General features: G+C 45.8%; 4 protein-coding genes across 5 annotated transcripts; 2 read left to right on the forward strand and 2 right to left on the reverse strand.

Annotated features, from left to right (window-relative positions):
• grhpra (glyoxylate reductase/hydroxypyruvate reductase a) lies at positions 1-3722 on the forward strand. Its single transcript, XM_083652075.1, has 9 exons — positions 1-130; positions 621-751; positions 845-917; positions 1002-1118; positions 1299-1387; positions 1484-1585; positions 1928-2063; positions 2623-2753; positions 2889-3722. Exons 1-9 carry the CDS (start codon positions 45-47, stop codon positions 3008-3010), a joined length of 987 nt encoding a protein of 328 aa, XP_083508201.1. The 5' UTR covers positions 1-44; the 3' UTR covers positions 3011-3722.
• Positions 3723-4057: 335 nt separating this feature from the next.
• LOC310790078 (zinc finger and BTB domain-containing protein 5-like) lies at positions 4058-6064 on the reverse strand (the record flags this gene model as incomplete). The annotated part of the gene is made up of 1 exon (XM_083651771.1): positions 4058-6064. The coding sequence occupies one exon, from the start codon at positions 6062-6064 to the stop codon at positions 4058-4060; it is 2007 nt and encodes a 668-aa protein (XP_083507897.1).
• Positions 6065-7568: 1504 nt separating this feature from the next.
• LOC310790708 (protein phosphatase Slingshot homolog 3) lies at positions 7569-21468 on the forward strand. The gene is made up of 17 exons (XM_083652445.1): positions 7569-7696; positions 8567-8756; positions 11447-11484; positions 11582-11768; positions 12875-12990; positions 13491-13559; positions 14465-14530; positions 14919-15101; positions 15212-15308; positions 15494-15622; positions 15853-15899; positions 16054-16200; positions 16513-16713; positions 16812-17034; positions 17167-17268; positions 17950-18042; positions 19536-21468. Exons 2-17 carry the CDS (start codon positions 8709-8711, stop codon positions 19671-19673), a joined length of 1884 nt encoding a protein of 627 aa, XP_083508571.1. The 5' UTR covers positions 7569-7696; positions 8567-8708; the 3' UTR covers positions 19674-21468.
• A 29-nt stretch (positions 21469-21497) lies between these two features.
• On the reverse strand, positions 21498-23478 carry mrpl18 (mitochondrial ribosomal protein L18). Of its 2 annotated transcripts, none has more exons than XM_083652447.1 (4): positions 23220-23478; positions 22763-22931; positions 22408-22642; positions 21498-22022 (listed from the first exon to the last, which is right to left on the reverse strand). In XM_083652447.1, the coding sequence occupies exons 1-4, from the start codon at positions 23317-23319 to the stop codon at positions 21945-21947; spliced, it is 582 nt and encodes a 193-aa protein (XP_083508573.1). In that variant the 5' UTR covers positions 23320-23478; the 3' UTR covers positions 21498-21944. The 2 variants fall into 2 exon arrangements, with proteins under 2 accessions (XP_083508573.1, XP_083508572.1); XM_083652446.1 differs by having other exon boundaries at positions 22408-22660.
• Positions 23479-23966: the final 488 nt, after the last annotated feature.

Consider the following 23966-nt stretch of genomic DNA (forward strand, 5'->3'; position numbering starts at 1 on the left):
TCACAGTCTGTGTGAGCGGTGTGTGAACTTTTCTTCAAAGTGGGATGCAAGCTGTTCAGAAACTCATGAAGGTTTTCATCACCAGACGCATCCCACAAGAGGGGATGAAGATCCTGTCGCAGGCTGGACTGTAATTATGCCGTTTATTTATTTTCAATTCTCACTTTAAATATAGCAAGATAACTATAGCCATTGGAAAGCTAGCATTTAGCAGGGTTTGTAGCCTACCTGCCATGCATATCGACTGGGTCGTCGTGCAGTGGGTTCCTTCAATTTTGAGGTTGGCTGGCAAAGACTTCCAGAGAGAGTTGGCCATTAGAGTAGGTTTCATGTTACAGTGCACTTGCCAGTCAGTGTGTGTCAGCCTCTGACCTTTTCTCAGGTCACACTCAATGTTATAGTTATAATTATTATAGTTTTAATAATTATTTAATAATTATTATTAGTTATAGCCAAGTTATAGCCTACCAGATATATAAACATGATAGCACTCAGTCATCATGCAGCCTATATCACAAGGAGACAACAGAGGATCCTTGTAATATTTGCTTTTGCAGAGTAAACTGACATTAGGTTGCCTCGTGCACTCCTGGTCTCTTCCTCTCGCCCCATGCAAACAGATGCGAGGTGTCTCTGTGGGATTCAGATGAGCCGGTGCCGAGGAGTGAGCTTCTGAAGGGCGTGCAGGGAGCGCACGGGCTGCTGTGTCTGCTGTCGGACAAGATCGACACAGAGGTGCTGGACGCTGCAGGTAGGCCTGCTGGAGGAGGTCTGATCTGGACTGTGTGCAGAACTGTGCCATCGGCTCTAACCGGCTGATTTGTCTCTTGTCCGAATACATCAGGGCCCAACCTGAAGGTGATCAGCACCCTGTCTGTGGGATTTGACCACCTGGCTCTCGATGAGATAAAAAAACGGTGAGTTACATACATTGACCTTCCACTGGTAAAAGTACGTGTCTGGTGGCTTGTAAACCATACTTCTACTGTTGTCTCCGACAGCGGCATACGTGTTGGGTACACTCCTGACGTGCTGACCGATGCGACGGCAGAGCTGACGGTGGCTCTGCTCCTGGCTACTGCACGGAGAATACCAGAGGGAGTGGAGGAGGTCAAGAAGTCAGTGACACATTTACACTCATCAGACTCTACTTTGATGATGCTTCTGTTGTCTTTTAACCAGCAGTACAAACAATCCTATCTGATATTTGTTTTGAGATGACAGCAGCGGTCACCCCCTCACACCATGTCCCTGTAGAGATCATCTCTCTCAGTCTCTCTGTCTCTCTCTCTCTTCAGTGGGGGCTGGAGTACATGGAAGCCGCTCTGGTTGTGTGGTTATGGTCTTTCTGGCAGCACAGTAGGAGTCATTGGACTGGGACGCATAGGTAGGGTTTGCTGATATCGCTTCATTCACACACTGTACCCTGAGATCTCCCTGCCAACGTATTTGTTGGTCAACTGAAAAACTGCTGCTCCGTCAGGTCTGGCTATTGCCAGGAGGCTGAAGCCGTTTGGAGTGAAGAGGCTGCTGTACTCTGGGAGAACAGCCAAGCCCCATGCTGCTGAGGTGGACGCAGAGTTTGGTAAGGATAAAGAGACTTGAGGGGATGAAAGGGAGTGGGGACATGATGTGGGCAGTGTGTCTGTGAGTGAGATGGCAAGGCAGGACAGTGTCTGTGAGTGAGATAGCAGGACAGACAGTGTGTCTGTGAGTGAGATAGCAGGCCAGACAGTGTCTGTGAGTGAGATAGCAGGACAGACAGTGTGTCTGTGAGTGAGATAGCAGGACAGACAGTGTGTCTGTGAGTGAGATAGCAGGACAGACAGTGTGGAAGTCAGTGAGGTTCAGTAGGTTTGCTCATTTTGACTTTTGACTGACTTTGATTGACTCAGCCCCTCTCCGCTCTGGCCCTGCTGTGTAACAGTTCCTCTCGACACGCTGCTGTCGCAGAGCGACTTTGTGGTCGTTTCCTGCTCCCTCACACCGCAGACCCAGGGGCTGTGTGACCAGGCCTTCTTCAGCAAGATGAAGAACACCGCTGTCTTCATCAACTCCAGCAGGTAGCCTTCCAATGCCATTGACCTTTTTCACAGCAGCCATTTTGTGTCTAAAAGGCAGGGTAGACACAGGTGCAACCAAAACATGAATGAGGGTTTCCAACTTCCAATCCATTTAGGTGTTCCAGACAGCGCTGGGGTCCTCATTAATGTTTTGGTTACACTTGTGTTTACCCTGCCTTTTAGACACAAAATGGATGCTGTGAAAAAGGCCCATGCAGAGCAGTGTTTCCATTATTATAGTATTATTTTCAGCAACAATCTCCATTCATGTGCTTTGGAAAGCCATGTGTGTGCAGGCTTTCATTCTAACCAAACACTACAGCAGCTGCGTTTACCGATTAGTTCCTCTCTGGTTGAAGATACGGTAATCAATTAAATCATCTGGTGTAGTGCTGGGTTTGAATGAAAACCTGAACAGTAATACACATGCTTGATGGCACATGATTGGACAGAACTGCTGTACATCTTAAGGCTGTGCTTCGACAGCAAAATATAACAGGGCTAAGACAAATCAACTCTTGGAGACATACTGGCATATTGACGTTTGTCTGTGTTTTAGGGGGAATGTGGTGAACCAGGAGGATCTGTACCAGGCTTTGAGCAGTGGTCAGATAGCTGCAGCTGGACTTGATGTCACAACACCTGAGCCTCTTCCAACAAACCACCCCCTTCTAACACTCAAAAACTGTGGTGAGTAGACAGAATATGCATTTTTTTTGCTATGTTTCTGAAGTCTTTTTTTCTGCTTTGCAGAGTACAATATGTCTTCTTCCTGATTTGACACAAAATGTTCTTTTACTGTTTTTTGTCTCTTGTCTCATGCAGTGGTTTTGCCACACATCGGCAGTGCCACCTACTCCACAAGAGGCATCATGGCAGACCTGTCGGCCCGAAACCTGCTAGCTGGCTTACAGGGCACAGACATGCCCAGTGAACTCACCTCCTAGAGAGCCACCTGCTGCCTCCTCTGGATACTACATGAAGCCCAAGTAACAAAGCCTATTGTAGCTACTACATAGTGTAGTGATGGCCTCTTTTCAGAAATCGTAGTGGTGAAAGGATGAAAGAAAATATGCTTTGAGCATGAAGACAGCTGATAATACAAATGTACTGTAGATCAGAGACTGGAATTTTAATTTGATATATTCCTTTCATCCCTTTATAGTTAATAATTAATTTAATACACAACTTATATTTTTGAGGTAGCAAATTACAGTGCAAACCTATCTCATTCCTTGAATACTCAATACATTTAAGTATTTAAGCTCTTGGAAGAGAGCCTAATAAACTAGTAGCATCCATAACCATAGTTTAAAAAAAAACACACTAAATATGTTCAGTCTACTGTGTAGTTGAATTGCAAAAACCGTATTACTTTTTTGTATGTTTCCTATAAAATGGAATTGCTTGTTGGTTCTCCTCTCATTCCAACTGTAGAAAGATTCATTACATAATTCTCTCTTCATCTGTACTCAACTGTATACTGATGTTAATGCTCTATGTCTAGTATTACTGTTATAAATAATCACTCCAGTTTGGTGTAAAATTAGATTTCTGATTGAGAAAAATAGATTTTTGAAATGCAAAGATTTTATGTGCTTATCTGATCAATTGTTGATGCCCAAGTAAAAATGGAAGAATTAAATACAGCAGAAATTCTCCAGTACGTAATTTATTTGTTTATCACTCTTCAAGTAGGAATATTGTAAACAAGATTATTCTCTCAGAGAACATGTTCAGTGCATTCATGTCATCGTGGCTACATTTGATCTATGATAACATGTTTCATTTCATGTAACGGTCATCATAAATCGTCATGGTTGAGAATATTAAAAAATGACTTCAGACTACATATCCGCTTTGATTGAATAATCATTTGTATAATCAAGAATCAATAGGGTAATAAATAACGTTAGTCATGTTGACAGAGTTTCTTTTTCCAGCCTAAACAATCCTGTCTCCTGTCAACTGGACAAGCTTCCAATAGGTAGAGTTCAGAGCAGGGTGTCTGTGAAAGGTTGTTGATCGCCTTTCCAGTGCAGGCAGGTGTTCTTCGAGTGTTTATACAGATGGGAGGACTGGCTGAAGCGTTTGCCACACTTGGGACAGGGATAGGGCTTCTCCCCTGTGTGCACACGAATATGCTTCTTACAGTCTGTCAGGTTCATGAAGGTCTTACAGCAGATCTTGCAGGCATATTTCTTCTCTCCCTCCACTAACAGCACGTGGTCCTCGGCTGCAGCCTTCTTACACTTGGATAGAACATCCTCCGAAGCTCTAGTAAGGGGCAGCCGATCGGGCGCATCCCCCGCTGGTCCAGAGGAAGAAGATGCGTCTGGATCTGCGCAGGCTTCTGATGTGGGCAGCGCTTTTGGGGCGATGCGTCGGAAAGCTGGGGCCCCCAAGCCGCCGCTGCCGCACCCTCTGCTGGATGGCTGGACCAGGGAGGCTTGCAGACTGAGGCCTGCAGGCCTGATGCCACTCAGGAATCCCGCCAGAGAGCTCTGGGTGGGCTGGAGGATGAGAGTGTCGCTGAAACCGTGGCCCTGAGTCGGGAGGAGCGGCTGAAAGGGGACGGGAGCGACTGGAAAAACGAGGGAGGAGGAACAATCAGAGGACGGCGAGGCGTTTGCTTCTTCAGAGGTTTGAGATGGCTCGCCTGCATCTCCAGCAGCTTCACTGGCGGCGGCAGCAGCAGTGAGACTAGCTAGGCTGTCCTCCGCCTCTAGTTCCCCCATGACACTGTCATCAGCCGGGTTGAGGAAGCAGGAAAAGGCCAGCTCCGACAGGCTGTCGAGGCCTTCGCCGTCAATCGACTCCTCCCCGGCATCTCCGCCCTCTCTCTCTGCGGCTGTTTGAAGATTGCTGCACAGCGGGGGTTCTAAAGACCCGACGTCACCCTCTGTCGGGCTGGCTGACACCATTTTCTCGTCACCCACCAGTGCGTCCGAATGGTCCCTACAGTCGTCTACTAGAGATGGAGGGTTGTTGGGCACAGTGTCCAAGTCTAGAGATGACAAGCACAGGTTTTCCTTTTTTACCTCAATAACTGCCATCTTCTGCTCCTCTCCCTCCTCCTCTCCTTCATCTCCCACCTTCACTTTCACCACAGTCTCCCCATCACCGTCCTCCCACACGCCCGTGCCTTCTACGCCGCTGTCTGACTGGCTCGGCAGCTGGATCTCCTCCGACTCGCCCTTGGTCGCCTCGTATTTCTCCTCGACCTCCTCGCCTCTGCTCTCCTGCAGGCCGTCCGGGGAGGACAGCTCTCCTCCCGCCTCTCCGTTGATGGTGCTCCTGGTCACAGTAGGGGATCGTTCCCTGAGGTTTTCCCTGGGCAGCCTGCAAGTCCTCTTCCTACTGCCCTGCCTGTCCTCATGTAGGGAAGACCTACGCTTGACCCCTCCACCTTCAACCCCACCAGACTGGCTGACCTCCATCCCCGCCTCCCCCTCATAGAGCTCTTCTCCCACGGCAGAGGTGACCAGCCTGAGCTCAATTGAAATTGCTCCAGGAGGAGCCATGGTAGCGAGCTGGTAAGACACAGGCTGCTGTTGCTGCTGTACCGACCTCCAGCCTTCCGGGGCAGAGGCGGGGAAGTTGCGTTTGGACAGGTGGAGCTTGCAGGCCTTGACCACGGCGTTGAGGTGCAGGTGCGAGGCGGCCAGCAGAACGTCCATCACATTGGAGGCCCCCAGGGAGAGGCTGGAGGTGTAGACCATGTCCAGCAGGGTAGAGAAGGCCTCGGGGGTCACCACCTCTGGGTCCAGCTCCATAACACTGGGGCCTCCTGCGCCTCTGTCCGCTCCCGGTCTCCCGCACTCGTCACCCTCCGAGGAGCATAGGAGGGCCCGGAAGTGAGAGCTGCAGGCTGCTAAGATGGAGCGGTGGGCCTGGAAGCTCTGGCCCCCTACCAGCACCACACAGTCACACAGCTGGGCATGGAGACGCTGGTGGTTCAGCTGCTGAAAAATGTGCTGGAAATGACCTGGGAAGTCCATGATAGCTGGGTGTTTTTTGTTTTGTTTAGATATTTATGCTTTCCATTATGTGTGCTGCTGGCAGTTAAATAAACCAATAAAGGTGCAGAAGATGCTCAGATTGAAACAGGTTGAGGACATTATGTGTCATTCTCCACGCCCACTCTCTTCTCATCAGCTGAAAACTGCATCCATTTCATCGACCTCTGACAGCATCCCACATTAGCATTACCTCCAGGCGTATCCTTTTACCCGGGGAGATGCACTGGACTACAATAGGCGGGCCGTTGCAGTACGGTTTGAAGCCCCTTTGTCTGGAAAAAAAATGTCCGACGTCTGCACAGCTGCATTCCGCAATTCAGACAAATTATAAAATACGAACTACTGCTACCATGATAATCAATCCAGTTGACTTATTGCACGCATGGAATCGGTCTGGTTTAGCATCCAGTGTATCCCCGTGCCACCATTACTTGCAAAGCCGCATCTCTTTTAAAAACGACAACATCGCCCCCAACTGGTGATGCTGCGAATATTTCCTAGGCTCCCATTTTTCAAAAGCAGACTTTTTCTCTGCACACAAAAGTCTTATTTCTCTCGGAGTGTCTTCACAAATGTGCTGAACACTTAAGATAACAAGATAGATATCAAGATATCGAGATGCTGATCTGCCTTGGGCTGGCCTCGATAAAAGACCATTCTAAAATGGGCAGTTTTATCACCAGATACTGACTGGTCTTCAAAAAAATGAATATAGTAGCCCTAGTCATGTAGAGCCATTCAGTGCCCAAAAAGTCAAGTCATCCAAATCATCAAGATAAAACTGCACATTTTCGGGTGGCATAGTGGCACACTGTGCCACACACCTGTCAGTTGGATGGATTATCTTGGAAAAGAAGATTGGTGAAATGTTATTTCTCATAATGCAGAATTTCTTCAAGCATTTTTTTAGGATGAGAAAAATATGATGGGAAATTTCGAAGTTTGTCAGTTTGTGTTGAATGGCTGGCTCAAGTGAACAGAACATTTGCCTAAACACATCTGTGAGCATTCATTTCATTCACCCAAAGATTTTGTTTCAGATGCCTCTCAACTTATTGTTGTAAGTTACTTTTCCTTGGTTTATCAACCGATATTCTTATCTTATCTTCAGGAAGCATCCCCTCCTTGTAAGGGCATGTTTGTTTACTTCCTGGGTCTGAGCGAGGAAGATTTAAAAGCAGGAGAAGACAACGTCGTCATGGGTGGCTGGCTAGTAAACACTTTAATTACTATTACTATTAATAGCTTTCGCTCTCATTCAGCCTACGGATAAACACAAATGTGTGTGACTGCATAACGTTTATTTAGCCACAACGTCATCATATCAGTGCGCCAACCGAAATGAAAAAGTCACCAAATCACAGAAGTGCCGTTTGTATACGGTGGCGTGGCACACTGCGCATGTGTCCTCTCCAGACCACTGATGTGTCTCCTCCTATTTTCTTCTCAGGTTCCGTGTGTTTAGAGTAGTAAAGTGTCTTCACTGTGCAGTAATGTAAACCGTGAAGCCCTCTCCATAGAAAGCAACAGAGAGCGGGATACCAAAGATTATCGAGGAGCAACAAATAAGCACTAAACAGGAAATACGACTGGGAAGACAGTCTGCACAAGGTGAGAAAAATGGCTTCACCCCATATATTGGATTTCGATATATTCCATTTTCCTGGACGGGAGAGCTTTGCCGCTGCTGGTGTTATCGTGAGCTACGCTAGCCTGGGCTAACAGGCTAGTAACGTTAGATAGCTTCTTGTGGTTTGTTGTTGCAGCAACGACCCAGCTGTCTCTTTCTAGTTCGTCGTCTGCCAAAGAGTCAGAACTCAATATTACTATTACTCGCCTGTTTGCACTTTTCGCCCCATGATTAAACAGTGTCACTGTCAGGACATGTCATAGGGACGTTGTGGTTGACATTTTATGGATGTATCGTGTTGTCGAACCCCTGTCATAATAATCCAGGTATTCACTATTCTATAAATTATATAGGAAAATCGTTTTTTTTTAACGCCACAGACCTTGATAGTTAAGTCTTCTTTGTCCTAATGAACACCATCTGAGAATATGTATTGTAGTTGGATATATATTAGACTTAGCGTTAGTGCAGCGTTGTCTAGTATTGGTTCACAATCCTGGTCCTCGGGGCCCAAACTTTTTGGTTTGATCCCAGCCTCTAATCAGATAGTGACACCTGGTAGGAATGCAGTTAACAAAGTGGTGGGATAAGCAAACCAGGACTGGCCCCTGAGGGCCAGGACTGAGAACCATGGTCTATTTGTGTCAGTCATTCCTCTCTGTGCTAACCTCCAGTGACCAGTGAGTGAAATAACCATGAAATGAAAGTATTCCTTCTTTTGCTTTGAGACCCCTAGAGCACCCTAAAGCCCCCCTGGGAGGTCCTCAGACCCTTCGCCCAGACCGGACCATTAAATATATTGGATATAACAAATGCAACCAGCTCAGCAGATGTCTGTCTTGTCATTTCAGAAGAAGAGCAGTCAGTAGCCGCCGACACGCCCACGGCACACTTTGAGGTGGAGGAACCTGTTGTGCCTGTCAGAGCCTGCCAGCAGCAGCAGAGCCTGCCAGCAGCAGCAGGTCAGAGAGAGAGAGAGAGCTGTACTGGGCCATGGCTCTGTTGACCCTGCGTAGGACTCCAACCATCACAGCCACTCCAGTGAGTCCCTTACCCTTAGTGCAAATAACAAGCGAGTCATCTCGCTTGGTATCTGAGGTTGTTTACCATGTTGTACAGTACATAGCAGCACAATCACTTCACATCATATGACCCGCATAGAGTGATTTGATACACAGCACAGACTAGGCCTGTAAGTAATGAACTGTTTGTGTTCACACTCTAGCCAAAGAGCAATCTTTCCCCCAGGCTTCTTTGGCTACGGTCACACAGCCATCCTTAGTGCTTGAATCTGACTTGTTGCTCACATCTGGTTTTTGTGTGTGGCTGTTCACACAGACAGACTTTTTAAAAGTGGCCCATATCAGACTCTGGTGTGAACAGGTCGCGGACCTGAAGTGACCCGCATGCGCAGAAGAACAACAATAATGTCACACGTAGCACACTGCTGTTCTACGTAAACCCGGAAGAAGACAGCAGTAAACATGGGGGTAGCTGACGATGTTGTTTACGGTTTAATTTACAAGTTATTGTGCAGTGGAAGCCAGCGAATACAGGAGCAGATGATAGCGAGGAGGAGGAGAAGGAGAGCCAACATTTTAATGATGGCATTCTGTGGAGCAATAGCTGCTACTTCTTGCTAATACATATAAGGTCTAAAACCTCACTGTCCCTCCACTGATTAACTCCCTCACAGCTGTCCTCCATGTTTGTAATCACAATTTGCCCGCTTGGTCCTCCCTCCTCCCGCCAGCGCAGAATAGTGACGAATATCGCTCTGGAATGACGTAAAAGTCACATTGAAGCATTAAGTCAGATATGGGCCAGATGTCTGTTCACACCGGAGTCACATTCCAAAACATCAGATTCAAATCTGATGTTTTTCCACATTTGAAAGTAGCCCAGGTCGTCTTTAAAAAAGTCACTTTCAATGTGACTTGTACTGTTCACACAGTCATGGAAAAGACTGACATGAGTCACTTAGGGGGGAAAAGATTAGATTCAAGCACTAAGGATGACTGTGTGAACGTAGCCAAATCAGACATCTACATTTGTGCCTGTGTGATAATGAAGCTGCTTTGCATCTGCCACCAAGGCTGAGTGTGTATTGATAGGCTGTGACGACGTCGAACTAGCTGCAGGGCAAACGTGCCGCAGATAAGGCTTCATCAAGTTGATTTGCCATTCATATTCACGAGTGGAGGCAGAGTCAGAGGGATTTAATCTCTACCTCTGTCTGTTTAACACAGTTAATCAGTACATATACACGCATCGCACCTCATCGACTCATCTGTTTGTCTCCTCTCCTTGCATTCTTTCACTCTTTCAGTAAATCCCATCATAATAACGTGTTAACTTTGTTTTACGACCAAGGCTGGCTGGTACCGCGTTAGCCTTTCCTGACAAACCCCAGGTGACATTGTCTCTTTTCCATCTCCACCTAAACCCCAAATGACCCGACTGTGGGTCCAACTCGAGTCTCCTCCTTTTGCATATTTTGTCATTGAATCGTAATCCTGTTAACTCATTTCTCTCCTTTTCTCTCTCCTTTCAAACCCTCATAGTTTCCCTCCTGTCCCCGGCCCACTTCTCCTCTTTCTTTATTTTCCCCCCCTTGTTTTTTTCTTGACTGTCTGGACATGTCAGTTGCGTAACAGGTAATGCTACTGTCTCAAGTTTCTTCCTCCTTAAACCCTTGTTACTGCAGCTTCTCTCTCTCTCTCTCTCTCTCTCTCTCTCTCTCTCTCAACCCAACCGCTTTCCCTCTCTTCAGATTGTGTAATTAATCTGTCAGTCTCTTTGTTTGATCCTTCCTCCTCAGTGTCTCCCTCTCTGCTTACTCACCCCTCTGTTGTTCTCTCTCCTCTGGGTCTTCCACCGCTGCTTATCTTTGTTACAGCACATATCGTTGTTACAGCACGATCCCTCAGACGCAATTCAATCAGCTTACGCCTGACGGCTCGCTGGGATAGCGTCCTCTTTCCTTACTGTATAAAAACCCTGCCAGAATCCAATGTGTCGGGCATTCAACTTATTTCTGCATTCTGAAGGTTTCCGTAGGACCAGATGAAACAAACTTAACGTATTGGAATCGTCAAAAAGTTAGTGGTTATTGTTTTAGAGCACAAAGTTGGATGAAAACCGGTTCGTTGGCATGTGCACTGGCATTCTTATTTCTTCTTCTATGGTTGTGGGCTGTGGCGGCACCTTAAAAGGCCCCATGAAGATTAAACAAGACCGCCGGTGCGCATGTGTTGGGTTTGGTTCTAGTGTTTGGTTCTAGACAACTAGCCGCTTTTCATCAAACTTTGTGTTTTAAACTAATGACCTCTAACTTTTTGATGCAACTAGGATTTCAATATGTTAAGTTTGTCTCATGTGATCCTCCTGAAACCTTCAGAATGCAGGAATAAGGTGAGTTTAATGCCCGACGCGGGATTCTGACAATCCAACGCTATTCCAGGCGTAAGTTGATTGAGGAGTATTTACACCACAATATCTTTGTTGCAGTGCATTTCAACCCAGAAGTTATTGAACACTTTTTTCCGTCTTTCATTCACACACTTATAACAGCCCACACAACAGAAAAGTCAGAAATATCTACTGGAATATAGAGACACAGAATCATCAGACTTTTGGAGTAGTCCAGTAGCTTCAAGTATATCACACAGCCATTTTTGTGACCGGTGGATTGTTGATTATGCTATATTTTGATCCTTTTGTTTTTAAAGGATGAAGGCATCCCAACAAGAGGGAGACTTCAGAAAAGGTAGATTTTCACCATTGTAGTTTCTGAATGATCTAATTTCAGGCCCGATCAAATGATTGCCAAAGTTAGAAGGTAACTGATCTTTCTTTCGCTCTAGGGAGAGCTTTGCCCTGGTCAAGGGGGCGGCCCTTCTGCTGGAGGAGGATGAGAGGGAGGGGCCTGATGAGGAGAATTCACCCACTCACGGCGAGCCCCTGAAGCAGGAGGGCGGAGCTTCAGGCACACGACACAGACAGCTGCATGCCATGGTGACCCTGCTCAGACCAGAGGACACCATCAAACTGGTGAGGCGTCATATCTTCATGCGTGTCACAAGTCACATCGGTAAAAGTCCATTTAGAAGAGAGATTGAAGGTGTATAGTTTTTTCTCTCGCTTGCCTAGCTGTCTGTGGCTGCGTTTACATCCACTGAGAATTCAGCTCTTAACTCGGTTACTCAGATGTGACCTGGTTTGAAAACATTGTAACTCTGTTTGTTACAATAACCCGGTTAAGATCATACTTGGATTATGAGAAACCTGGTTACTCCATATTTCTGTGGCACGTAAAACATCTTACTCCTTCCACTTTAGGTTTTCAGCATCTGTGCAAAGCAGTATTGGCACAAAAAACATGTTGGCTCTTGCTATTACTATTTGTATTATTCTTTCCCCTATATTAGAATTAACTTACTGCTTATTCAGAGAGCGTAGTATCTTTTTCATACGTTTTTTTTTATGGCAGACTGTTCTGTGGCCGGGTTCCCTCAGGTGAACAGGAATATTCTGTTAAATGGTTTGTTTATGGCAACAAGGGTACTCAATCACTGGGTATTGAAATTCCATGTCAACATATTACTCTGCAGGTCTAAATATAGTCAGTGACTTTCCTCGTGAGCTTTTGCCGAGAAGGCCAAGTCAAAGTTCTACAGAGATACGTAACGTAAGTGGACTGTGTCTGTTCAGCCAGGTTCAGTCAGTGGTTTCAGCAAATAAGCAGTATTGTCACATTTTCACACTTCAGAGCAAATCCCAACATGATGTAGGATATGTATAGAGTGCCAAAGCCATGCCCTCTTCTGGGTTCGGCATACGCACCAAGGGATTCTTCCGCCATTCATTTTTCCACATTTCGTAAAATGCTTAAAAAGTTTAGTTATAGTTTTACTTGGTGAAGCCAAGCAATTCAGCTACAGTATATTTAGAATCAGGAGAGGCCATATAACGGTTTACTCGGACCAAAAACATATTATTATTATTATTATTTTTTGTCTGAAGAAGACGATCATTAGCTCGAAACCTCACATCGGGTTTGTTTCATGGGAGCTACAGTGTGCGGACCTTCTCTGTTGCTCGAATGACTTCCTCATCCTCTCATTTCCCCTCCTCTGCCTCTCTCTGGTCCTGCACAGGCTGTGCAGCTGGACTCAGTCAGCCCCGTCAGAGTCAGGTATCTGATTGTGGTCGCCACCCTCGGCAACAAACAGGAGAGCATCCTGCTAGGCATGGACTTCCCCAACTCCGACAGGTGTGTTTGTAATCAAGTTTCCGTAGTTTCCGTTATCCGGTAATTACTGTTTGTTTTTTGTTTTTACCAGGGAAAATCTGTTGAATCAAGTCTGACATGTTTAAATCTGTCCGGTCCTAATGTCCGGTGAAAATTACCAGTCGGGACAAAAGCTCTGCACAGGCCTGGGAATGAAGCCCAAGCCCAACCTGAGGCGAGCTCATGACATTCAGGCCCGACCCAAAACTAAGCCCAACTGTATTTGAAGCCCAAACCTGATCCGAAATCAATACATTTGATTTGGAATTAGAATACTGGAAGGGCACTCTGAGAACGCAAACCTCCACCAACGTCAATTGCTTGTTCGTGAGTCGGATCTGGAGCCGCTCCAAAATCGAATGGGTTCCTCCACGGAAACTCTATGTGTGACTATTTGCTGATTAAATTTGACAACATCTGATCAATTGGACTTCAACCCTCCTCTTGTGTCTGTCTCCGTCTCTTTCCTCTCTTGTTTGCAGTGATCAGTGCACCATCGGCCTGGTTCTGCCGATATGGAGCGACACACAGGTCTACCTGGACGGAGATGGGTAAGAGAGCGAAGAAGGGAGTGAGGAATGAATTGAAAGTGTATTAAGGCGCAACTGAGGACTTTGTGAATTTGCAGCACAGATGCTGCTGGCTGAGCCTGTTGTCTGGGAGCCCGGCCAGAGATCATACAGTATGAATGAGTAATGTCTCTGTTTATGGAGCTGAATCATGCCCCAGGAATGACCTCTGTTCCTATCACTCAGTCGGCCCTTATGTCAACGTGTAGAGATCATGTGTTTTTTTTGCAATGCCACTACTTTCTAATGACCGTATAGCTGACTTCATTCTGTCTCAGGGTGTTACGGTTAGTACGATTTTATGGCTGCTTGACTGAAAGTTTTGGGTCTGTTTTTAGCTTGTGGCTAGTCACTGTTTTTGGGTCCGTTTAGTGTCTGAACACCTTCAGCTTTCGATGCTTGACATGTAAAGAGGGAGGGAGGGAGGGAGGGAGGGAGGGAGGGAGGGGGGGGATGTGGAGAAGAACTGTGAGTAAGCTGGTCTAAGAACAGTATGGGAGTAATGATGTGGCTGCTGTGCTTTTAGCAGCTAATCTTCTGTCACATGCTGAGCCTGGCTGCTACCAGAGTCTTTGATCAGTAACAGGCAGCCATGTGGCAGCAACATGCACACCATCAGCAGGCTGGTGCTCCACCTCCTCCAACTGTGCTCGTCTCATTTTCTGTCATGTCTTTATGTCGATCTCATTTGCTCTTCCTTCTCACATTTCCCCCTGCGAATGACTTTACACCCACTGTCCCTTACTTCCACTGTGTCATCTAGTTTGTTCTTTTTCTGTCTACGTCTTAGTTCTTGCATGCTTCTCGTCCATATTACTTCCTCATTTTTCTGTGACCTTCCTCTGATTTGAATTAGTCCACCTGTTCTTTCTGTCTTCTCTCCGCAGTGGTTTTAGTGTGACCTCAGCAGAAGAGACCAGAATTTTCAAACCCGTTTCTATGCAGACTATGTGGTGAGTGAGTCCAATACTTGACACGCAGGTGTTAACATATGCACGACAGACAGACAGACAGACAGACACACATCACATAACATATCCAATCATTTCTGTGCCATCTCAACATTGTCCACCAGGAAAATCAAATAGCCCCATCCTTTCGGTAAGATCTTTTAGAGATTGTATCTGACAGCATCCCTATTCAGGACATGTATCTAAAATCAACAATGTCCTAATGAAATTAAGAGCATCACTTCCCAAAGTCCCTCAACGACAACTCCAGATCTTCCCTTCCCTCTATATCCGCAGGTTGCAGCTCTGTCCTCCCTGCATCCTTCACCTCATACAGAGATTTGTAGCATCCTCAGCCGTACACGATGACATCGTCCTTTCTCCCCCTCAGGTCAGTGCTGCAGGCGTTGCATGGCTGCTGCGAGCGGGCGGTCCAGGGAGCGGTGATCCCGGGCTGCGGCCTGGACTGGGCCCAGCACTACCACCGACACGTCGAGTCGGACCGCTTCTGCATCAACGAGTGGGGGGCCATGGACGACCTGGAGTCTGTGCGGCGGGACAGCAACGGACAGAGGTACGTGTGTGTGTGTGTGTGTGTGTGTTTGTTAGTTAGGGTTAGGGTATGCATGTTTCATTTACATTCATTTGCTTGTATTAGAATGTCATCTTCTCTTGGACGTGCAGCTCGGCGGACGATAGAGTTTCTAAAGAGATGCTGATCAAAGAGCACCTGAGAGACATCATGAGGACTGAAGACCTCGAGAGCCTCACGTCTAAAATGGTGAGAGACAGAGGCAGATAGAGGAAGTAGGGTTTGACAAAAGAAAGACAACCAAGGACAGAAGAGCCACCTGTAAAGGAGGGCCGAGGAAATTATTGGGTCAAGAAAATGAGAAAGAAATTGTTGAAAGCGTGTCTGGATGAGAATATGTGCTAACTGCTCACTCCTTTGCTGCTGTACTGCAGGTGCGCGCTGCCCTGGAGGAAAAGATAGGTTTTGACATGAGGCCCTACAAGGAGTACATCGACAATGAGATGATGGTCACCATGGCTCAGATGGACAAACCCTCCAAGATATTTGACTACCTTCTCCTGGTGAGTGACCCTGCAGCTGTAAGGGAAGAACGTTTCCACACTAAGGCCTTGCTTGTACTTGTACTACTCAGCAAAGTGAAGGAAGTGTGCTGTTCCCAAGATGTGGTCATGTGACCGTGACTTCCCCTTTGTGAAAGTTCTGTGTTTACAGCGATAGGGAAGATGGGGCTGCGCGCGCTTTCCTTTTCTACTGCTTCTGCCTGAGTGTCTCTCTCTCTCTCTGGTTTCAGGGCTCCGAGTGGAATGCAGCCAACTTCGAAGAGCTGCAGAAAAACAAGTCAGTCTTTTCACCTGCACAGTTTTGTACGGTTCACTGTGTTTTTATTGATGCCCACCTCTGTTGTCCATTGTATTGTGTTAATGGGAAACAATGAGATTATGTATGGCCGACATGTTTTGGTTAGAAACTGTTGTGGCTGTACATTTTCCAGTGTGGGCTACATCCTGAATGTGACAAGGGAGATCGACAACTTCTTCCCCGAGTCCTTCACCTACACGAACATCCGAGTGTACGATGTGGACGCTACCGACCTGCTGCAACACTGGACAGACACATACAGCTTCATCAACACTGCCCGGTAGTCCTTTTTACTTATGTCTCCATCCATCCAAGGTGACAGAGTGCATTTGCTCTTTGGCAGTGACAGATGGTTTTGCAGTTTTGAGCAGTCTGTGTCTTCTGGTATGTTTCAGTTGAAGTTTTAGCCATGTGTATGATGACTACAAACTTTAAATATGATTTAAATCGTGGATCAAATACTGCCCCTGAGAGCTGTGTTTTCCAGTTGCATTCACACTCTACTTCCAAACCAATAATGCCTGCCCGTGTCTTGGCATACGAAATCCCTAAACCCTTTGAATGAATATGTGTTGATGTGTTGGTTCCACAGGAAGAGCGGGCAGGCGGTGCTGGTGCACTGTAAGATGGGCGTGTCTCGCTCGGCGTCCACGGTGATCGCCTACATCATGAAGCAGCAGCACTTGGCGCTGGACGACGCCCTGGCCCACGTCCGGGAGTGCCGGCCCATCGTCAAGCCCAACGACGGCTTCATGAAGCAGCTCCACACCTACAGCGGCATCCTCAACGCAAGGTCAGGCACAGGGTTAGGCCTTCATGTGATGTGTGTGTGTGTGTGTGTGTGCGCGCAGTCATGTGAGGACTCTGTTGTATGTTCATTCTTCATTCCAGTCAGCAGCGCCACAGCGCCCTCTGGAGGCGCAAGTCGAGAGACCAAAGGAAGATGCCACTAGAGCAGGACGGGATGCCACTAGAGCAGGACGGGAAGGAGGAAGGAGAGATTGAAGAAGAGGAGGAGGAGCATAATGTTGACAAGGGACTTGAAGATTATGTAGAGAGTGAGGAGAGTGACGAGGAGAGTGAGAGTGACGACGATGCCGTGGGAGACAAGGAGGTAAAATGACTATTCCAGAAACAATGAGAAAATTATTGTGTTTACATTTCTTTTTCATTGACCTGTTTTCCCCCATCAATTCCAACTCCCCAACCCCAATCTTTCCATATATATGCACACACATAAACCAAGGTATTTGAGGAACCCGCCTCCCAGTCCGAAACCAACCAGGAAGTGCCACCGTCAGGACCAACAGCTAGCAATCCCACCATCACTGTACAGGCACCTGACAAGGTGAGTGAATTCACGACACTGATCTGGAGCTGTTTGTCTTCATGCTTGACTCTCTGTTTTCCCCTCAGCGCTGGGCCAGTTGGCCCCGCCAGGAGCAGGGGATTGCAAAGGCAGGACACTCAGTCATGGACGTTTAGTGGGAATAGGGGCCATAGCGGGATAGGAAGGTCATAGTAAGTGAAGTTATCCTTTATTTATCCCCATGGGGAAATTCATCCTCTGCATTTGACCCATCCTCTACTAGGAACCTTCCTAGAACTAGGAGCAGTGGGCAGCCGCAGTGCAGCACCCGGGGACCAACTCCAGTTCTTTTGCCATTGCCTTGGTCAGTGGCACTGACAGGAGTATTAACCCTAACATACATGTCTTTAATGGTGGGAGGAAACCGGAGCACCCGGAGAAAACCCACACAAACACAGGGAGAACATGCAAACTCCACACAGAAAGGACCTGGGACGGACCGGGGTTCGAACCCGGGACCTCCTTGCTGTGAGGCAAGTGTGAACAGTGCTAACCACTGAGCCACCGTGCCATAGAGAGTCTGGATTTGAGGGATGGCTAGTGGCTAGAAGGATGTGGGTCTTGGGGGCATGGTGCCATATAAGCTGAATGGCCACACACCACTGAGCTTAAAGGTTTGCACTTGTAGCTAACTTGTTTTTCCTTCTCTCTCATCCCTAGGCGTCTGTTAATCGCAGTGGCAGGATGAACCTCTTCTCTCTCATGCAGTCCATTTGTGAGCAGGATGACGAGGAGAAGAACGCACGCGAACAGGTAAATGAGGGGAGTGCAGGGAGGGAGCTGCAAGGGGAACAAATCAATGAAAAGCACACATTGCCTAATGTTTTCCTCTTGACGAGATGTGCTTGCAAAGAAGACACTTTTCAAAGTGTCAAAATAGACTCTGTCAAGGCCCAGGGCTATCAATACATGGTGGACACGGACAGAGGACTTAATGAACGCCCACTGTATTTTCACTCTTTTGTTGTTGTTGGTGTTGTGATACTCTCCATATTTTTATGTATATCCTGCTTGAAATTGTATTTTATTGAAGTAAGTGCCCATTCACTAGGATGGTATCTAAACCTGCTTACTTTATAGTAGAATTTCCATGCAACTTTTATTTCATCTTGTGCTTCTTCTTTTTTCCTAAATCCTAGCAGTTTTTTTTTTTACAAAGACAATGGGACTCGAGGCATATGAAGCATGCTAAACCCCGAACACACTGGAAGCATCTGACACTCGCGCTTTGAAGTCCACCTGTTGTTTTTAAATGGCCAGACAAGCACTTACTTAGCGTTATGAGGTGTGTCAAACCGCCTTGATGCCCGTACTCCTAAAATTATTTTGATTTTAGACCATCAAATGAGGACCCAGCAGCGACCAAAGCACACTCTATACGTGTATGTCCCTCTCTGTGAAGCCACTCTCATCCCCGCCTGTCTCACACTCTCATATGCTCCCCAAACATCTCACGGCAGTTTAAATTATAGAAAGCATGTAAAATATAACGCTACCTAGTATCTACCCTAGAGCAAGACTGTCTGAACAGAGTGAAAATGTTCTTCTAAACACATAGGCTAGCAAAATATAGCCTCTTCCTGCATGTCATGATGAGGTTAAATTGGCGAAAGTTTGGACAGACTGGAGTGCTTAATTTTCTCCTGTAGTACTGCCTTATTTCCCTCCCTTCTGGCTGTGCAGGACAGACAGGTAGGACGATTCCAACAGCCTCTGACTGACGGGCTCAAAACTACGGGATAACAACTTTTTATTCATCAGTCATTGAAATTTGCATCTGCAAAAATATCTTAATTGAAATATAAGTATGAGATATAAGTACGAGCCAGAAGCCAAGTCAACTCGGGATCATAGGAAAATTAATGGGGGTACCTGTAAAGCATACAAACTTGTGCCTGCCTACATATACTGTAAATAGTGACCTTTTCCCAAAATACTGCTGGTTCTGTACTGTTGGTATTTAGTATCTGATGCCTGCAGTAGTGCGCTATAGGAGCATCAATTGACCCGCGTCAATTAACACTTTCAGTGTGTTCAGGGGTTTTAAGGGATTACGGTACTTTGTTTTATTAGCTCTAAAATTCATATGAGGCACCCATTGCCCATAAACAGATTAAAAACAAATATTCTGTAATTGGACTTGGTTATGTTGGAGTTACTATATGCCTATTTAGTACTCCCTGACACAGTCCCAGTGTATTTAACTTGATAACACTATAATCTACTCTACTTTTGTATCGTTGTAGTTGCCTGGCAGTCCGAGGAGGTCTCCGCGGCAGCGGAGGCGCAGCCAGGGGCGAAGGGGTCTGATTCACCAGAGAGCCTGTGTGGATGTGTCGCCCGACCCACACAGTCAAGCAGCGGCCGGGCTGAGCAAACCTTAGAGTGACGAAAGAGATGGAAGACAATGCAGGGACAGTGGGTGGCAGGAGGAGATGAGCGGAGGCCTGTGGAGGAGGGGAGAAATGGATGGTGAGGAAAATAAATGATATATTTGTGAGTGTTTTCTGCAACTGCTCAAAATTATGAATATGGTTGTCACATGCCAAGATATTTATGGGAATTTCAACTTGACAACACAAACATTATAAATGGCCTCTAGTTTATTTCCAGTTCCAGTGTTTGCTAATACAATAACTGACAGGAAATAAGCTAGATTTCAAACGGTTCCCTAGCAACAGAATTCCAATGAAACAGTCTATATAGCAATACTCTATTGCTTGCCTTTGCATTCTATTTGATTAGTTAAGGATGATGCAAGTGTTAAAGTGTTCATTGCAGGTCTTGTATTGCACAGCTCTATTCGTAACTGTTAGGCTTGATGGTTCACTGTTGATAAAAGGATTTTGTACTGTTGCAGTATTGCGATACCAGATCAGTGAAGTGACTGTTGCAAGCATATCTGGTGGTTATTATCCATGTACATTTGTATTTATAGTTTATTCTGCCGTTTATCCCACCACATAAAGATGTACAGGTCTCTCCCTCCATTCAGCGTCTTCTCTCTCTAGACCTCCTTTTCCCCTCGTACCATCCCTCTCTCCACTCTCATATCACCACTCCATAGTTGACCAAATCTATGCAATTACTGTTGCAGTGTATTTTTCTCTTCTCTGTGAATGCAAGCTGTATGCTGCCAGTCTGGGTTAAGTTTTAGATTAGTATTTCATATTCTTATCAAGTCTTATCTCACAAGACTTAAATTATTTACAAATGGGAGATTTTTGTTTTTGTTTTAAACCATGATGGCTGTATCTAAGCTGTGCATTATGGACCAAGTTGGGGCCAGTTCTATGGCACAAGCCTGTATGCCAAACAATGTTTTTATTTTATGTAACCTTTATTTGACCAGGTAGCCACTTCAGATCAATGATCTCTTTTTCGAGCAAGACCAGGTCAGGTGTAATGTATTTCAATGTGCCAACAAATATTTAAAATTGAAAACAACAGAAAATATACAAGCGTTTTTCAGATCAGTACATCAAGAACCAATGTATTTTATTTGTAATGTCACACATACTAGCTGTCTTGGCTACACATGAAACCTATCCTTGCTATATGAGTGCCTTCAACCTGATACTACGACCCATGTATTTATAAAGTGTATTCACTATGAGGTGACGGCTGCAGTATGTATCTTGGAACGTTTCTCACGTGTTTGGGCTGCAGTATAAACTTACTTTGAGTTATGCATGTATGAGAACGTTTTCTTTTCTTTTACACAATAGCTGATGAACCGAGTGCATGTTCATGTCTGTTTGTATACCTACCTGTGAACGAGTGATCAGGATTGTCCCATGTACCGTATTTATATTGGTAGTGGATCCAAGTAAATTATTCAATGCTTCCAGATTTTTGGACATTTGATTCTGATGTGGATCACTGTTTTTCATGCTGGCATTCCTATTTATCCAGTTCATCCTGGCTAAAGCTAACGTCACTTCACTGGGTTCCATCTATGGCATTCTCACCGTTTAGAAAACACATCACGCACTTTATAAGTTGTCATCGCACATGACTTCCACCGCCTGAGCCAACGTAATGACATGCTGTACTATGATCAAATTGATAAATGATTATTTTATTCCTTTTAAATCTTTATTTCCATGCATCCATGTGTTGGACACTCTACACTCTTGTTTACAGTGTGCACTGTATGAGTGAAAAATAAATAATTATCCTCAGACCAACTACTGCATTGTGTTTCTTTATTCAATAATACACCAGAGTAGAAATAATTATGTCCGTAAACCTCCAGAAGAGAAACAGCACAGGGACAAGCGGTCCTAACTTCCATCACATGCTCCTTTTGTTAGGATTATTTTAGAGCATTTTGCCTTGTAGGACAGTAGGCAGACAGGAAAGGTGGGGAGAGAGAGAGGGCATGACATGCGCCAAAGGACCACCGGTCGGATCCGAACCCGGGTCGGCCTTTGTGGTACGCGCTCTAACAGGTGAGCCACTGGGACGCCCCGCACAAGCTCCTTTTTTTGTTCTCTTCATACCGTCATGTAATAGTTGGCTCATCCTCCTAGCATCTCGTGAACTGAGCCGATGTATTGTCAGAGTTCAGAACAAGGCAATGAGTTGGGGCAATAATCTTTACTGAAACGGTTTACAAAATAAAATAGTGTGACAGACAAAAACAGCTCAATTCATTTATCAATGTATTTCCTTCTGGGTTCGCTGAGGGTGACTCCTCCTTCTTTCATGGCCTTCCTGAAACACTGAACCTGTAGACAAGGAAAACGGGAGAGAAAAACATGGCAGGTGCTGAAGATTCATTTGAATAGCCATAGTGAGTCATCAGATTACAAACAAGGAATTTGCCTTAGTGCAAAGTATGCAGCGCAGCGATCAAATCAAAGGCAGAGGATGGAGCAAAACAGAAAACTGTAGTAAAACTGTAAGATAGTGTCCGACTGTCCGTGGGATAATATCCATGTAAAATGTCTAGAAAAGGGCCTTTAAAGGGACATATAATGGGGGTAGGGTAGTGTCAGTGGGATAATGTCCATGGGGGGGACCCCAGCCCGTTAGTGGAAGGAAGAAAAACGGATGCACAAATTTGATGGTATAACTGTGAAATCAGCCTGTGTGTGTGTACTGTGTACTCACAGCGTCGGAGCGGTACGTCCAGGGAATGGCCCTGTACACCATTCTAGTGATGCCGGCCTGGAGGCATCGCTGTGCCAGCACCTCGCCCACCGCCTGACAGGCTGCCACGCAGCGTGTGGAGGCCAGTTCCTGCTTCACAGCCCACTCCTTGGTGGAGCAGGACAGCACGGGGACAGGAGAGCTGCTGGAGAACACCTCAGCGGTCACGTGGTGCTGGGTGCGGGAAAACATCAACCTGAGAAGACAGCAGAGACTGTCCATTAAAGAGATAGAGAAGAAGAGGGGGGGTATTCTACAAGGCCTCACGGTATGTGAAGCAGAAAGCCGTGCATGTTATGGCCAAAAACAAACACACCTATGGTAGAACTCTCTGTGGGGCCAGGTTGTCTTCCAGCCCCTTTCTTTCACTGCCAGCCCCATTTGCTCCAGGTTACGCGGGTTTCTGTTCACAAATGTCGGGTTCACCGCTTCGTTGTCATCTGTGCTGGGCTCCGGCTGGGAGGCTGCCTGGCTCAAACACCGAGCTGGGGACAAAGTCAGTCAGTATTGGCAGAAGGTTACATAAAGCAGTTTGGTATGACACAACTTAGCTGAGCGAGCACCAATAATGAGATGGTCTGCTATTATGAGCAAAACCCCGAGAGACACTCATATATTGGGTAAAACTAAATACACACAGCCTACACTGCTGCTGCATGATACAATTTCTTACGTATTAATGTTACGCTGTTAACAGAATATTCGTTTCAAAAGCTTAAACATGCGTGGTGGTGTACTGACTACTGACTAGTTAGATAAATCATTGTAGTTACCTGACTTCAAAGACTGGTTTGCAGCCACAATCTGAGGGCATCGTTGGATTTGACCTAAGAGCAGTCGCGCATTTCGACTAATTTCACCCCAAACCGCCATCTGCTCGGCTCTTACTGTTTCATAAATGAATTGAAAAGTTCAGTCAATTTGGTACAATCCTTTCAAGCGGTGTGGGTGTAAGGCATAAAGGGGGAAAATGTAATAACGTTAGAATTAATCGCTATGACAGATACAACGCCATCTTTGACATTCGGATAACATCCGTTTGAGATCGTGCGATTTAAAAAGGAGCACGGACAGGAACATACCCCAGCAGGTTAAAGGTTCCGCTTCGCAAATGTACATGTAGCATTTCATTGTAAGTAGGCTACTCAACACAGAATTTACACTTGCTACAAAACCACGCCTTAATTTTTATCACACAAATGTCCTTCATTTCTCATTAACTAAACATTAATTAATAATAATAATAATGTCTGCATGCCTTTTGTGCATGGTTTACATGGTTATTGAGAAGTTCATGCTGCCCTGAATGTTATATTAAATTAGAAAGTAAGCAATCAAATATTAAAGGGTTTTTAAGGTGCTTTTGATTGGGTCTCCTCCCTCTCTAACTCCCAACTGATTTAATGGATTTTGCATGAATTGAGTTAAATGTAAGGTTATTTCAATAGACTGCTTGTTTATAGAGTAATGTGACTAATGTGCAAAGGTAGCATATTCAATGCATTAAATTCCATACAATT

The sequence above is a fragment of the Poromitra crassiceps genome (genome assembly GCF_964638095.1).
Source record: "Poromitra crassiceps genome assembly, chromosome: 15".
Taxonomy (NCBI): Eukaryota; Metazoa; Chordata; class Actinopteri; order Beryciformes; family Melamphaidae; genus Poromitra; species Poromitra crassiceps.

Coding starts and splice junctions, on each gene's coding strand:
- grhpra (XM_083652075.1), top strand. CDS start 45: ATGCAAGCTGTTCAGAAACTCATGAAGGTTTTCATCACCAGACGCATC. Junction 131..620: donor ATCCTGTCGCAGGCTGGACT/GTAATTATGCCG, acceptor CCATGCAAACAG/ATGCGAGGTGTCTCTGTGGG. Junction 918..1,001: donor CTCGATGAGATAAAAAAACG/GTGAGTTACATA, acceptor TGTCTCCGACAG/CGGCATACGTGTTGGGTACA.
- LOC310790708 (XM_083652445.1), top strand. CDS start 8,709: ATGGCTCTGTTGACCCTGCGTAGGACTCCAACCATCACAGCCACTCCA. Junction 15,623..15,852: donor TATTTGACTACCTTCTCCTG/GTGAGTGACCCT, acceptor CTCTGGTTTCAG/GGCTCCGAGTGGAATGCAGC. Junction 16,714..16,811: donor AGCGGCATCCTCAACGCAAG/GTCAGGCACAGG, acceptor TCTTCATTCCAG/TCAGCAGCGCCACAGCGCCC.
- mrpl18 (XM_083652446.1), bottom strand. CDS start 23,319: ATGGCGGTTTGGGGTGAAATTAGTCGAAATGCGCGACTGCTCTTAGGT. Junction 22,661..22,762: donor CACAGAGAGTTCTACCATAG/GTGTGTTTGTTT, acceptor TTTAATGGACAG/TCTCTGCTGTCTTCTCAGGT. Junction 22,023..22,407: donor GGACGTACCGCTCCGACGCT/GTGAGTACACAG, acceptor CCTTGTCTACAG/GTTCAGTGTTTCAGGAAGGC.